At 36.6% G+C, this 16,877-nt stretch overlaps 1 protein-coding gene across 1 annotated transcript in view; it reads left to right on the plus strand.

Annotated features, from left to right (window-relative positions):
- The window catches only part of LOC126808817 (low-density lipoprotein receptor-related protein 4), a 32,887-nt gene that overhangs the window by 9,663 nt on the left and 6,347 nt on the right, over positions 1 to 16,877 (plus strand). Inside the window, exons 6-19 of the mRNA XM_050533795.2 lie at positions 242 to 514; positions 1,306 to 1,459; positions 2,292 to 2,429; positions 6,773 to 6,890; positions 7,506 to 7,677; positions 8,460 to 8,582; positions 9,710 to 9,946; positions 10,243 to 10,414; positions 11,943 to 12,073; positions 12,459 to 12,621; positions 15,218 to 15,327; positions 15,442 to 15,564; positions 16,116 to 16,304; positions 16,709 to 16,756. Of these exons, the coding sequence (XP_050389752.2) occupies positions 242 to 514; positions 1,306 to 1,459; positions 2,292 to 2,429; positions 6,773 to 6,890; positions 7,506 to 7,677; positions 8,460 to 8,582; positions 9,710 to 9,946; positions 10,243 to 10,414; positions 11,943 to 12,073; positions 12,459 to 12,621; positions 15,218 to 15,327; positions 15,442 to 15,564; positions 16,116 to 16,304; positions 16,709 to 16,756 (2,151 nt within the window). The remainder of the gene's footprint in view (positions 1 to 241; positions 515 to 1,305; positions 1,460 to 2,291; positions 2,430 to 6,772; positions 6,891 to 7,505; positions 7,678 to 8,459; positions 8,583 to 9,709; positions 9,947 to 10,242; positions 10,415 to 11,942; positions 12,074 to 12,458; positions 12,622 to 15,217; positions 15,328 to 15,441; positions 15,565 to 16,115; positions 16,305 to 16,708; positions 16,757 to 16,877) is intronic.

Consider the following 16,877-nt stretch of genomic DNA (forward strand, 5'->3'; position numbering starts at 1 on the left):
ACATAAAAATTATCTCGGTGGCCTTACTTCAACATCTCTGTATTACGTAGAATCTGCATGGTTAAATGGGTTGATGAAAGCGATTCCTATAACGTACACACGGAAACAACCTTGAGGGTTTAAATATCACATTATATTATGTGAGCCATGCATCCGGGGAAATTATATACCGTCAAACTGTGTCATGTTATATATACACGATTGTTTCAGTAGTTTTATTTACATTTTGCTTTTATTTCAGCTGAAATGAAGTTTAGTATGCCCAGTCACGTCTATGCAATTAGTGATGCAATTTGTCAGTACCCAGCAAACTTAGCTTACATTTCTTTAACAAATGTAACTTTGGATAATCAATGCTATTTAGACGATAGACGGGGTTACTTAGCTCTGACATTCGACGCAAGAAATCATAACCTATATTTTTCTGCCAATAACACAAAAACAATCAGTCGAGTGCGTTTGGAACTCGGGTCAAATGCAACCACAATTATCGGAGGAACGGGTGTTGTTAGAGGTAATTTATTAGTACTAATAAAGGGGGATAACTTGTAGTAGGGCCAGTAGGCAGACCACCATGAATTTGACCATTGGCTTTGTAAGTTTTATGGCTCCAATTTGTCTAGTGTCGGTCATCAAGAACCCCCAGTCTTCAACATACGGAGGGTCTGGGACCATTGTCAATATTTGAAGAATATTTTTCTGGATGATAGAGACTACAATTTGTCCAAATAAATTCGTTCCGCTGGATGCTCTCCAACACAGACGGAGCTTTTAAGTTGATCATTTGACTCTTGAGATACACAAACCATAATTAGCCTACTGGTAAACATATCTGTCGTACATATCACCTTAATCAACTACTTAACTCTATTATGCTTCCACAAATATACACTAAAACCTGACAGAAAGTGCCCATGCGAATGGGGAAAGAGGGAGTGAGCGAAAGTCTGTAAATGGAACAACTACACCCAGATAGGGAAACTAATTGGTGGTCTACCTCTGTGGGGGGACTTGCTAGTAATTTTCTTCTCAATGACTTTAATGTTAAATCCAGGCACTCCTTGGCCTATAAAGGTTCGATGGTCTTTAGCCTGCAGATTTAAGCCAAGGAAAAGGAAGCAGACAGTTACCTATTGAAAATCGAAAAGGAAGCAGACAGTTACCTATTGAAAATCGAAATTTTGTCCATTGTATTGGGCTATATCAAAAATGTATATAGCGCTTAGTTCATTTTATTACAAAAATTAGTTTTAAAATACTCTGCAGAAAAACATTGTTCTTAGAATGACCTTTTCTTTTATTAAGGATTAACTTTAGACTGGATAGCTGGTAATTTATTTTGGACAGACAGCACATTTAAAGTTATTAAAGTTGCTAGAAAAGATGGCACTTTTCAAAAGATAGTTATATCAACCAACCTTAACAGTCCATTAGGAATAGCAGTACATCCTAAAAGAGGGTAAGCTCTAACTTCAAATTTAACGATATTTTTAATTGACATATATGTGCATAACTGCATATAAATCATAGATATCTCCAACCCACACCAAACAGATGACAGACCATTGCTTTTAAATCGCCATTACTTCACGGGTATGTCCTTTTGAAATCGCATAATATAGCAAATTTACTGTTTGCGTTTTATATTAATTCTTCATTTAGCAAAAAGGGCGTGTCACTCCCAATTTCGTCCATATCATCAGTAATCTTGATCTTGAAAATGAGTAGATTTCAATAAATATTTTGCATATGATAAGGACTGGGTCCGAAACGATAAAAACTTTACCAGTCGTTCAGCAATATTTTCCACATTCAGTTTTTGTAATGGTTTTGATCAGCACCTTTAGTATTTACAGTTATGTTCTCAATTCATCTTTTAAAAAAGCTCTCTTTTTGTATCTGTGGTTTAATAAGACAGTAAACGGCATTTTAAACGGAATATAGCTATTTAAATAGCAAAACGGGGCGGTGGATCTGGCAATGAAACGTGTCAAGTCGTTCGTATGCGACGAAAAACCGGGGGCCCCCGTGTACACGTTGAAGTGCACGTAAGAGAACCCTTGACAGTAATTCAATTGTTGTCCGGGATAAAGGTGCCATCTTCGTTATCCTGGTAGCTGCAAAAAAGTAGGACGTTAAACCCAAGTTCATTCATTCATTCATTCATTGAAAACTAATAATATAAGTCTGTTTGTAAATATATGCATATCAATTAGTATGTATGCAAACTACTAATCTAACTTTAAAGAACGAATATTGTTTAAATTATATTTCAAATTATGTTATTTCAGGCAGATTTATTGGACGGATACTGGACCTACTCCAAAAGTAGAGAAATCTTTTATGGATGGATCAAATAGAACCCTTATTATGGACTCAAAAAATTTAGGTTCACCCAATCACATATTTATTGATTTTATAAAAGACAGGTAAGTTAAAGATCCAACTAGGGGTTTAATTCATGAAAAATCGATTGTTACATTTTAGTGTCTATGGTCGTCATTCAGGTATTTTAAATCATTTGCAAACATATTTTAAAAGTTTGACCCCTGAAAGGAATATCTGTCCGAAAATTGTTAAATTCCGTTAAATATTTACAAAGGTCTGATGAATCGAAAAATTTTCAACATTTGGCATCCTCTGCAGATGGTATAAAAGAGATATTGTCGAAACATACCAGTGCTACGTGTAATCTTGGATTAAAATATTTTGATGGGCTTCTTTTGAATCTAAGCCAGGATAGTTTCTACCATTGATTTAATCTTGTTTATATTTTGTTTATCAATATGAGTAAATATTAACACTGATTGAGTGAGATATTGTACAGAAAATGCAACTGATAATCAATATGGCTTTATATGAAATGGGGTTTATAACGCCCTACTGGGTTAATAATGACGGGCATACGCCATACAGTGTGCTTTGGGAGATAATTTGCCCAGACAGCAGCGCTGCAGCCTACTCTTATGTCGAATTCCAACTGCCAAGGGATCTGTTACGTGCACGTCAATGTGTACACGGCTCATCCGAACGACTAGACAGCTGTCCTTGCCAGACCCCCCGTCCTGCACCCTTGATAAGGGGAAACACGCCGGAAAATCCCGATGAACTTTCTCGGCCAACACCGGGATCGAAACCGTGACCTCCAGGCTAGCGAGCCAGCGTCTTATTCACTTAACCAGTGAGGCTTAATTCACGAAAATCGATAGTAGCTTATAGTGTTGTAAGAGGTAATAAAGGCAAAGGTTGCTCCTCAATCTTTTTTTTCTGAATAAGATATTGTTTATAAAATAACGTGCTGATTTTAAGTTGCATTCCATTTCCAGAGATTTGATTGAGAGCCATAGACACGGAAAATTACTTTTAAATAATAACTCGCGATAACTAATTCATTTTATTTTATGATCAGTAGTGGAATACCGCGTTTTATCAGTGAAATAAAAGTGTTATTCCACTGGCTAGCAGTAGTCCATGTTGTTTTTACCTAAAATGATTGTAAAATCATAAAATAAATAGAACATTTGTCGTTTTGTCGTGAATAACATATTTTATTTCATCTCTAAGCAAGAAAACGTTTATATTTTCACTCATGCTACGCATTCGTGAAAATATAAGTTTTCTTGCTTCTCGATGAAATAAAATATGTTATTCACTCTAAAACGACAAATATCCTCTACATAATAATATTAGTAGTACGATGAGTGGTGTTTGTTCGTGGATCTTGGTTATTTGAGAAAACGAATTTGCATGTAAAGTGTCGACACTAAAAATATCCTGGTTAGCGTTTATTGGTCTTTCATTTGACTATTACACCCACACAAAGCAATGACACGGAAATTCAATCAAATTTATATAGCAGATTAGAAGTTGGCCTTTTAATTTGTTTCAGTTGAATTTGGGATGATGTAATACAGCGTATGCCCATAAAATGAAAGAAAGTACATTTTACGATATTTAAACAAAACGCCCACTATACAATAAACAAGTTTAAATACTAAAATAGGAAGAATCGTAGTAATTTTTATGTATTCAAGTTGTCTTCATTTATAAGAGGTTAACTGCCATGCCTGTAAATAAGTCATTAAAAGTGATGTGATTTTGGTTCTAAATATCAATGTGATTAAAACACAGATCCTATTTCGTTTCGTTTTTTATAGTTCAAAATTTCGTTTTACTTGTCTTTACTACACTAGGATCTAGAAGAGTTGTTATATTACCGGCGTTTTGGTTGAAGTGAGGTGTAAGGCTACGAAACGGTCTGTTACGGCGACTTCTTGGCGTGCCATACACGGATCTGTGGGTAAACCACTAGAAACGTCAACGCTGATTGATTAATAAATGTCTGACGTCATAGGGTCAAAAGCCGCTCGTACGGCCCCTGATACGCCCTTCGAGTACAACTTGTCAGATCTTCATGTAGTGTAGGCCATCGAAAGTATAAAAAAAAACGAAACAAAAATATAGAGCTGTATTTTAATCAGATTGTTCTAAATATAGAAATGTTTAAGCGTTGATTAATTTGAAATCGTGTGTAGGCCTATGTACAGATAACATAAACAAATAGTATCGACCAACACTATCAAACCATCCATAGATTGAAGTAATCAACTGTAGATAGATGAAGGAAAATTGAACGCACTCAAATGAATATCATCTATTCGTTAGGCCTGTTTTACGATTTTGTTATGGCGCGTGTCGCACGGAACACCTGACCTATAATATTGGTCTACATATATTCCCGTTTAGGAAGTTCGCTGATTATAAACTTCCTAGATTATAAAACCTTCTTCTGGTTAATCAATGTCTTACTTGATTGTCCAGTCCCTTGACTGACCTACATGCCGGATGGAGTTGGGGCGGGGCGGGGGGGGGGGGGTCTTTAGCAAGTACTCCTTTCTCCTGGTTATTGAACGCAGGTAACTATTCGATTAAAAACAAAGAGGCCCGATTTTAACAATAGAAGTGAGACTTCTACTAGATGGTAGACTTCAGAAGAAGAAAACCCTGCTATGCTCTATACTGATCTCTGGGTTAAAGGACAATATGTGATAGAGTTGGTTAAACACATTCCAAATATAATTTTAACAGAGAGATCATTGCTACGATAGCTGAGTAATACAGGTTTCCTGAATGGGAAGTAACGAACGCCAGAGGAAAACACGAGTAATCCCTCTATATAACTCACTGATGTATCTATGACAGATTACGTATTCAGAAAAACGACGGGATAGAGTTTCCTTATGCGCTTTCCTTGTATCCCTTATCCATCAAATAAGCGGTTGTCATGCAAGATACGCCCACATTATGCATGAAATGGATGAGGAAGAGATAAAATCAATAGGGTTCATATTCTCATTCAAGATCTTTTGATCCTTTACATATTTGTTCAATTTCATCAGAATGGGGCAACAATAGCAGACCCCCTGGAGGGCCTACAAAATCCATACATATTTTAAATTTTGCGTGAAAAGCAGGGGCTATAGCTCTGGAATGTAAGGTCTGATGCGTACCAAAGTCGAACTCATCCAAGAACTTTTGATCCTTAACACATAGTTTAAGTTTCATCAGGAAAGGTCCGAAAACTTCATTCATATTTCATAATTTGTGTAAAAGGCAGGGGCAGATGCGCACGAAAATTGAACTCACTCAAGAACTAGTGATACTCGTTTTAAGTTTCATCTAAATCAAATCGGATGAAATTTTGACCTCTAGATGGTCCACAACCTCGGCATTACATGCTCTTGTTATACTATTTGCGTAACGGGGAGCGGCTATTTGACGGGAAGTTTCGGTCCGATTTTCAGGAAATTCGGACTCAACCATAACTATGGTGTAACGGTGATATATTTGAACAGTTTTGAAAATAAGATAAAAATTGTGACGCTAAAAACGTGATATTTGGTACAATCAGGAGGTCATAATCCAGATATTTACGGTCCAATACGCGCCAATATCGATAGTAACCCAGATCTTTGAGATATAAATATATATTTTAAGTTTCATCAAAATTGAATAAAAAATTAGAACTGCTGGATGGTCCACAACCTGGGTATTACGGTCAGATCTAAATATTAAGGCCATAGGCAGATTTCATTAAGGTCACGAAATGTAAACAGGGTAAGGGCACGTGACTATTGCCGAGGATTGTGGGTCAGATATAAATATTAAGGACATAGGCAGATTTCATTAAGGTCACGAGATGTAAACATTGTTAAGGAACGTGATTATTGCGAAGGATTGTGGGGTTAGGGTAAGGGCTAGGACTTGGGTTAGGGTTGGCGCTAGCCTTGTTTTACATCTCGTGAAGTGACGAAATCTGTAGGTGGCCTTAATATTCAAATCTAACCTGGGTATTACATGCTTTTCAGGGGAACTGACATTTTGTCCGGCAGTTTCGGTTCGATATTCACGAAATTTGAACTCCACGGTAATTATGATGCAACTTTGATATATTTGAGCGGTTTTTACAATCAAATATAAACTGTGATTTCTACAGGGTTAACAGGCTAAAATGTGATTGTTCGTACAATCAGAGGCCATAATCCAGGAAATGACGGTCCTATATGCCCATCCCCAATCAAAAATTGCATCCACCGGCCCTATCTACATAGGGTGTTTATAGTTGATATTCCCACTGAAATGGTTTTGGTTGCTATAGCTTTTAGTTTAAATCCCGGTTTTGTTTAATCCCACTATCGCAGTTGTTGTAATCTCCGCTATTATTTCAAATATCATATCAAATTCTGAATAATATCAAAATTACTATTTTCAGATTGTATTGGTCGGATTCTGTTTTGAATCATGTCCGTTGTTATGATTTAATAACAGGTCGAATCACGGTTTTCTTTTCTTTAGAAAAGAGTAAATTTTATGGTATAAGTATATTTAAGGTAACTATGCTCTTTTGCTACGATACATATAAATGAAATGAAATGAAATGGGATTTAACGTCCTACTGTTTTGCTCCGAATTGGGCTAATACAATACATATACTGAAATAGAATAAATAGCTATATAAATTTCCGATGGGTGCTTCGTTTAAAACCTGTGCGGGCAAGTTGTAGGTATTTTACTGTACAATACAAATAAAGTTCACCAAAATGAAATGAAATGAAATGGGGTTTAACGTCCTACTGTTCTGCTCCTAACCTGGGCTAATGAAGACGGGCATACGCCATACAGTGTGCTATGAGGGAAATTTTGCCCGGGCAGCGGCGCTACGGCCTACTCTTATATCGAATTCCCATTGCCAAGGGATCTTTTACGTGCACGCCAATCTGTACACGGGACCTCGGTTTTTCGTCCCATCCGAACGACTAGACAGCTGTCCTTGGCTGGCCCAAAGTTCACCAATAAGTCTTGTTTATAACATAAAGGTAAAAACGACTTCCATATATTTATAATGTTTCAACCATATCACAGAAACCCGCACAAGAGACAACAAGTTAGAAAATTCATAATGATTAACCGGTTTGAATAATTGTAAAATTATTATTTGTTAATAGGATTTCTTATTATGGACCGATACAGACAGCATGAATGGTCTTCATGTAGCCAGAATTGATCAGAAAAAGAAAATAAGAGGGATAATTCATCCCGCTGATGGTATAGCTGCTGATCTGATCACTTATGACGAACAAAATCAACCATTATTTAATGAAAATACAACTGATACATGTATGTTGGAGATGTATTCATATCTTTCGAATAACAGAAATTGATTATATATACATGTATACGGGTTTTTTATTCAAATATTATGACATTAAGATAAGTTCATTAGCCTAAAAAAACTGCAAGTAACAGAACGGTTAAAATGCAGGTGACAAACACCACTCAAGCATTTTGACAGTTAAAGCGTCCAGTCGATAAAGATTATGACGTCCTCCATTTAGTTTAATATATCAATTCGCTTTTTCATGTCATTGTAACTGAATTACCTTTCAGTTTTGTTTGTAATAGCTTTAAAGGTCATAGACCACTTTGATTTCGGTCAAAATAAAGCTATACGCTCTATACGCGATTAAATTGTTGGTTGAATTCGACTTGATTGCTAATTATTTTAGTTTACATTAAAATACCATACTGCACGTGACAACAGTGGAACACAAAATCAATGACTTTATTTATGGATAGATGACTACTTTCAACAAAGACTGATTACTATCCTACATAATATATAAAGTCATACAATCCAATGATTTGACAATTTTAGTTTTTTACCAAATTAAAGAGGTCTACCCATTTTAATTATTTTAAGTTCGATTTCAACTTCTGCATATTGATTGTAGTGTTTAACCATAGTTTTTTGTTGTTTTTTGTTGTTTTTTGTTCTTTTTTGTTCTGTTTTTACACCAGTAAGTTGTCAGTTTGTTCAACCACTCGAATGACCTGTCTTGTTAACTCATTAATTTAATTTTTGTTTGTAAAAGGTGATACCTTTTTTTCTTTCTTGGCAGCTCCGTGTCAGTTTGAAAGTAATGAATGTCAACAGCTGTGTCTAAGAGGACCTAATATGACTTACTACTGTGAATGTGGTCTGGGCTATTCTTTAGATGATAATATGAAAACATGCTCATCAAGTAAGCTATAAAAATACACAATTAAATAAAATTCTTTTCTTTTGTTGCATCTTATGTATATTATCTCATTTATTATCCAAAGATATATATAAGACATCAGAAGTGAAATACTTTCCTGCACCCATTTGGCTTATAAAGAAGGGCATACGCCATACGTCAAGGGTTCTTTTACGTACACGCCGATGTTTACACGGGACCTCGGGTTTCGTCCCATCAAAACGACTAGACACTGTCCTTGCCAGACCCTTCGTCCTGCACCACTGACAAGGGGGAACCGCACGGGAAAATCCATAGGAATTTTATCGCCTACTTCAGGGGCGAACCCGAGACCACGACTCTCGTCGTCACATATATGTATTTCCGTCCACAATTATTTCTTGTGAACACTACAGCGCTACCTATCATGTTATTGCTGCTCTTCTGTCCAAGTCCTGTCCAATTTAGTACTACCGCAAGAACGCTATAAATGGAAATATTTAAAACGATTTCGATAGCAAAACACGGAGTTTGAGTTTAAATTTTGGAAATACGATTCAGAACAGAGTATAGTGAAAGAGTTAAGTCTTTATACAATCCCTACGCATATTATTAATACTTGCTCGTTCTCACTTTATCATACCCCACGACAAGTGTTTTGATTTGCGAACAGATATGGTCAAATTTATGCCTTTGGTTGATTTTGTATTACTGACAGAAAACAACTATCCCTTGCCATTGTAATCTGTTGTTGACTTGCTTGAATCTGCTATGCCAATATGTGGTGCTATTGAAATATCAAGCATCAAAGATAAATGAGATGCCTAGTGTTTCTATAGACTGCAGGCCTCCATGTAAAAATACAGCATATTAACACCTTAACGAATACGAACTCAATAATAGACGGAATCATAATTCGAAGGTTTTCGACGTCAAGTTGTGAAGAGGTCTGCCAGTGTGTCCAGAAATTTCAAATCTCCATATTGAATTGTTGTAGTGACAATTCGAGAGCGCCGACGCGGGGTGGGGGAGGGGTGCTAGCAGACCATTTTATGTTGACAGTGTGGGATTATTCTTCCATGAAAAACATGATAAGATTTTTCTCTTAATGTTTTCACATAGTTAACAATCCCGTTTCTCATTTGTTTCAGCTGTTATCAGGGATAATTTTCTTATAGTAACGGATTCATATCAGAAACAGATATATCAGATTGGTACTACTAATGGCGTAGTCCATGCTATTGATATGACCATTAGACATCAACCAATAGCAGTCGACTTTGATCCAATACGTCATCGAGTTTACTGGAGTGACAACAAAGCCAGAATAATAAAAGGCGCCAATTTGGACGGGAGAGTTTCAGACTTGGTAGCAGGATTATCAGAAAGTAATTGAATGTTTTATTACCCGTTAAATAATTTAAATTAACAAAAACAAAAACGTGTTCGCTTCTCCATTTAACAGGTAGATAAGACAAGATTTTGTATTGCTTACCATAAAGGGTCCGCGATGATATAAAAAGATGGATGCCTCTTTTAATTTGAGGGGCTATACGGCGGAAAAGTAACATATCTGATTGCATCAGACAGTAAGTAATGGATTTAAGTAAAATCCGCAGTGTATGTTGCTCGTCGGTTACAGTCTCCACAGTATTGTACAGATATTGAATATTTTATATTTCAGAATCGGTAGCGGATGGTTTAGCTGTAGATTTCATCAATAGGTTATTATACTATACAGATACTGGTCTAGATACTATAAATGTTGTTTCATTGGATGATTATCAGCAAAAAGTTGTTTTATTTAGTAAAGATTTAGATGAACCTAGAGCTATTGTTGTTTTACCAAATGACGGGTAAGAATACACTTTTACATAAAAGGGCTGGTTGATTCGATGGCTGTTATTTAATAAGATAGCCACGCAAAGTAAGTTTCGACAGAAAGACAGCCATCCAAAAGGAAAACTTTATGTGACCACACTTTAAGGGATAAATGGTGCCTTTAGGAAATCTGATCTCTATCGCGTTCACAAGCTTTCATGGATCTTGGACTGCAAAACATTGATACGGTTTATCCTCGCATGGCCCTAATGCTTAACACCAAATTTGGGATGTAAATCCGTTAAAAACTGTAGCCTCTGTCCAGTTCTCAAGATCTTTATAAGGGAAATGGACTCCAGAAGGGAAGGTCGCGGAAAGCTGAAAATCGATAGGATTTATTCTGTAATAACCCGAATGCTTCTCACCAAATATCAACAATAGAACGGAAAATCGCTGAACGCTGATTATCGATAGGGTACACCCTCCCATATCCCCAATGCTCAATGCTTCACCCATTATCAAATTTAAAAAGAATCAGTGTTAACATCTGAACGTAATGTTGAATATAGGTAAGGTTCGTCTTATTGTGACACCATGCTTAAGATCAAAGAATCCGTTAAAAACGTAACCGCTATCGCGTCCACAAGATTTTCGGGAAAGGAGGGATAACTTTGGAACGGGGGTTGTGGAACGCTGATTATTGACAGGGCTCGTTCTCTCACGACCCAATGCTTCACACCACATTTAAGATAAAGCAGTTAAAATATGTAGCTTCTATCGCATTCACGAGCAAAGTGTTGACGGACGGACAGGAGCGACGACATAATAAGCAAACACTGACATCTGTAGCTTTACTACAAATATATATAAAAAAAATAACATAAAAAAAAATTCATTTTACAAAATACTCGCTGATCATATTTTGTATTATTCGCAAGGAAATATGGCATACGTTTTAACATACACTACGGTCACCCAAAAATGGATTTTTATCCCGCAAGGCTAAAGCATCGCGTTAAACACTCAACTGCCACTGTTTTAGCTGTCGCCAGGATGTACCTGGGTCGAAAACCTACTTTTTACTTAAATATGTATTTAAATGCGTGTGGCAGTGCCGGATTTAGGACAAATTATGAAGTCCTGTGCTAGTTAAGTTAGCGGCCCCATACTTAGGCCCTGAAGGAGGCATACATGAATGACGAGCTTTTCTTTCTAAAACCTACAATTCTTTTCACCATTTGCTATCAAATTCAAGTTGCGCAGATAGGCGGCTTTTAAATTCTTTATATCTAAAAAGTTTAAGTAGATCAACATGATTTTAGGTTACTAATATGTGCAAAAGTCTATGCTGAAGATATATTTTGATGCATTTCAGCAGGATTTTGAAAACTTTTTGGAACGCTTAAGCACACCTAGAGAGCACGATGGTAAATCTGCTCATGTTTCACTACGCATACGGAAAGAAATTTGTAGTTTCACAACAGCTTAATAATGTTATTTATAAGACAAGCTACATAATGCATATTTAAAGGATCTCAATCTATGTGGTTGGTTGGTTTTCAGAACTATGTATTGGACTGATTGGGGATTTCATCCAAAAATAGAAACAGCTGAAATGGATGGAACTAAAAGAGAGACTTTTCTGCTATTGGAGGAAGATTCTTGGCCGAACGGTTTAACTGTCGATAGAAAAGGTCAGCGACCTATATATAACTATTGATCTAAAATATAAATATTTCCTTATATGAAACAATCCTCAAAATATGGCGAATTAATAGGAAATATGCATCTCTTATAACGGATTTGGCCCTAATCATAGCTGAGTATATCATCAATAATCTTTCCTTATTCGTTTGTTTAATCATAGAATTTGTTTAATCATAGAATTAGGATGTATTCTCATTCTATAGTTTATCACAGGTTTACACACTAAGTTATGTGGTTATGGGCTCTCGAGTATTTGTAATATATTTACTATATGCGATTAAAAAGGGTCCTTATCCTTACTTTTTACTAACTACTGTACTTATTTGTATTTATCATATTTTGATAGTGTCGAAATGAAATTATATATTGCAGAGAAAGTACTATATTGGGCTGATGCTAAATATAATAAAATAGAATCGGTGTCTATTAATGATCTAACAACGAGAAAGGTTATACTACAGCAAGAAGAAAATGCACATTATTTTGGTTTAGTTATAATGGGGAAATATTTATATATAACAGACTGGAAGAAAACGTAAGATATTATTTGTTGTAAAAAATACCTAACAGTCTAAGGTTTCCTGTCCGTGTACGCGTTTTCGCTAGGGGAAAAACGCAACGTTTCTGTTAAAAAGTTTGGGGAATCCCGTGTAAATGACGTCATAAGTGAGGATTTCTCTGTACAGCATCTGTTCGATGGTCAAAGATCACGAGATGTAAACAGGGCAAGCGCTAATCCCAACCCTAACCCTAACCCTGGATATAGCCCTAACGCTTACCCTAACCCCAGTAGCGGATTATCAGTGAGGCTGATGAGGCTGCAGCCTCAGGCCCAAAGATTTTGTAAAAAAAAATTTTTTAGACTTGTTTGATACGATTAAAAACGCATAGACAATGGATGTTAGGGGGTGGGGCTTAGGCCCAACGGGAATCAACAAAGGCCCTCACCCGAAATTAATTAGGCCCACGCCATTTTAAATAGGCCCTATTGTTTGGAGATCTGATCTTATTTTTTAAACGTAGGCCTACAATGTACGTTAAATCCTTGTAAGTTTTCGGTTATGTCTTGCTTAAAGGAGCTAAATCGCTAATATTTGGGACCTAAAAATTGACACAAATGGGTCACAACGCATATAATAATGTAATACGAATGTATATAAATTGATTTACATTCAATTATTTCCGTCTTTACTCTCATTTTAAATCAGTTATGTTCGGCGAAATACGCCTGAAGTCTCAATCTAAAGTAAATCTCTAGTGTCTGGTTATTCTAGTCTACATAGCATGTATTGCGTATGCTCTCCAGGTAAGAATTATGCGTCACCGTCTAGCCTCGTTCTTCAAGTCCCTTGTTAAAAATCGGCCTGAAACGCACTATGGTACACGATTCGTGTACCAATCGTAATTTTTTTATTTTGTCTTAAATATTGGATATCAGAAGTCCACAACATCATTGATGATTTAAATTGACAAATAATTCGTGTTTTCATTGTCGAAGATTTTGGATGATATTGAGTTAGAGACTTAGCTACTTTAATATATTGTATCCACGTGACGTCATTTATGGGCATATAAAGTTACATTACCAATATCAAACGACTTTGGCTTAAGAAAAAATATCTAACAAAAGATCTTGCGCTAGTTTCGATGTAAACACCCCATCATGAGGAAATATTATCCTTGAAAATAGGTGTATGTACAGTTGGTTTCCGGTGACGTTTCTGCTGCCAAAGCATTTTGTACGACAAATTTCAATAGTTATAACTAATATTTTAATAATATTATAACCTCAGTAACGAAATAGGCCCTCCAGCAACTGCCGCCTTAGGCCTTGGTGGAGCTTAATCCGCCACTGCCTAACCCTAACCTTTGACATCTTAGCGACGTTGACGAATATTGAGTTGGCCGTAACAAATAGATCTAGACGAAAATTGAGTTGGCCTTAACAAATAGATCTATCCGTACGGCATGGTCGCATGGAGCCCCGCATTGTTTATGTCAAGGCGCCACGTTTTTATAATAACACCATGTCCAAAAGATCTACCATTTGCAAGCTGAATTTGTATTAACAAGAACGGTTGGTTGACTTAGTGTAAGAGAACCCGTTTTTATACGTCAGAAAGTAAACATCCGGTAGGGCACGCATGTTGCGGAAATTCATTCATCGAGCATCTTTCTTTTCCGCACACGGGAACGCTTATATATATAGAGAGAAATGGGGTTTAACGTCCACTCGACACAAACTAGGTCATTTCGGGACTAATATATGGTTTAATTTTATTTCAATAATTCGCTTGCGCATAGGGGTCTTTAGCAGTGGAAGGAAACCGGAGGACCCGGAGAAAACCCACGAGGTTGGACAGGCGACCCTACTCCTTGTCACGTACAACTGGGGATTCGAAACCACGCCAGTCGACTCAATGACAAACTTTATGATACAGCGCGCGCACGCTAACCATTCAGCCATCCAACCCCCCAAAAGTGGAAACGGTACCATTACATTTGCATCAGTCCAAATTATAGAAAGAATAAAATTGGGTTTAACGTTCTTCTGCACCAATCGGGATAATAAAGACGGGCATACGTCATACAGTATGAGGGAAATTTTGCTAGACTTTCAATGGTTATTTTACGTGCAAGTCAACGTGTACACGGGACCTAGGTACCACTAAACGATCAAACCTTGCCAGCCATACACCCTGTACTCTGCATCGGCCAACGCCGATATCGAATAAATCATAGATGCTACGCTATGCTCTTTATTTTCAAACACTTTCAAGTGTCCTCTTCTGGGCCCTTATTCACGAAAACTTAAACTAAGATACAATCGAAATTTTAAGAAATACTGCAATTCGATTGGCTGACCAGTAAAATCAATTTGCATATATCCAATTTGCATATTAGTCAGCCAATCGAATTGCAGTATTTCTTAAACTTTCGATTGTATCTTAGTTTAAGTTTTCGTGAATAAGGGCCCTGGTATCTGAAAACATATATTAGAATTTTGACTAGTTTGTAAGATAAAATTGAAGTAGCGCATGTAGGCAATCTCATAATGTGGAAACCGATATCTCCCACTTGCACGAATTTCATAGAAATAAATCTTACCTGCCATTTATTCTTTATTACAGATATATCTCTCGTATTTCTAAAGATGGCGGAACTCTAGAACAATTTGGTCCGAAACAATTTACAAGGCTGTATGGAATTTATGGTTATAATTCCTCTGAAGTAGTAAGAGGTAATGATATTATTTAAATGTCTCTATCTCTTAAATAATATTTATATTCAAAAGTGCCCCGCATTTGAAAACAACACATCTTTTTTTCACGCTAGTTGTGCCTCTCTATTTCAGGAAACAGCGTGTGTTTGAATAATAACTGTGAACACTTCTGTCTACCAAAACCTAAAGGTTATCATGGATGTAGATGTCGAACCGGTTTTGTTCTGAATAATGATCAACAAACTTGTACATTAGGTAAGATAAATATCTTGATATACTTTATAAAAACTTGTTACATTAAATACATTTTGCTATCTGTCTAAATATATGTATAAAGGAAGTGAAAGATCACCAATGGTAGACGCCTATTGACTTAAATAATGTATGCAATAAAATGGGGAGAAGGTGGCTGATTGATTAAGACGTTGCCTAGCTAATCTGGGGGTCCTGTACTCGATCGCTGCGTTGGCGAGAAAGTTCATCGGGATTTTCTGGCGTGGTCCCCTTTGTCATCGATGCAGGACGGGGTGTCTGGCAAGGGACAGCGTGCACGTAAAAGTACCCTTGACAATTGGAATTCGATATAAGAGTAGGCCGTGGTTTCGCTGTCCAGGCAAAATTGCCCTCATAGCACACTGTATGGCGTATGCCCGTCTTCATTATCCCAATCGGGCCAGAACAATAGGGCATTAAACACCATTCAATTTCAGTAAACTGGTATAGTGATATTGGTGTTAGACAAGGCTACCATCTGTCTATTGGGTTTCACAGATTAGCTGATATATTTTCTAATTTTATGTTTACAGAGTCTAATATTACAAGTACACCAGCAACATCCTTTACTCCATCACCAACATCAAACTCACCAACCAGAAAATCGTCAGTCATCAACACATCCACCCTGCCATCAACTACAGCAACAACAACAACATTTTCACCATCAACAACATATTCTAAAAGGATTATCTCTACATCAACATCTTTCCCAAAACAAGGTAAGGTTCAACGATTCCCCCACGGCACAGACATAGCTTGGTTTTCTGAAAATAAACCACAGGCGCAATGCACTGTGAACGGCAATTGTCCTTTAGAAAGCGGTGTGGACATTAGTGGAAATACCGTTAAAGGATTTAGATCTTAACAGGTAGTGCGGTTATAACTTCCTCGTTAATAATTATACACGAAACCCACTGATCAAACAGTTAACCATATCGCATTCCTGTGATATGCTTGAATATTTTATACATTTTCCTTGCACATCTTTCCAATTTGAATTGTGATTGGTAAATATATTTATGATGACAATATCATATTGTTTCTAGCATTAACTCAAGCAGGGTCTTGTTTGTTCACTTTGATTACAATTAGTTATCGTTAAAACCTTTGTTTAACATTTCAGTGAGTACAGATGTGATGCTCAGCACAACAACTATTTCTGAAAATAATGGTGAGAGTAAACTTGATTTGACTTGACTTGACGTCGGGATTAACGTCTGCTTCCGTCTAAGGTGATATCGCAGACACTGAGATTAAATACTTGGCTATGTTTATACACAGGACAAAATTAT

This window comes from Patella vulgata, chromosome 1 (assembly GCF_932274485.2).
Source record: "Patella vulgata chromosome 1, xgPatVulg1.2, whole genome shotgun sequence".
Taxonomy (NCBI): domain Eukaryota; kingdom Metazoa; phylum Mollusca; class Gastropoda; family Patellidae; genus Patella; species Patella vulgata.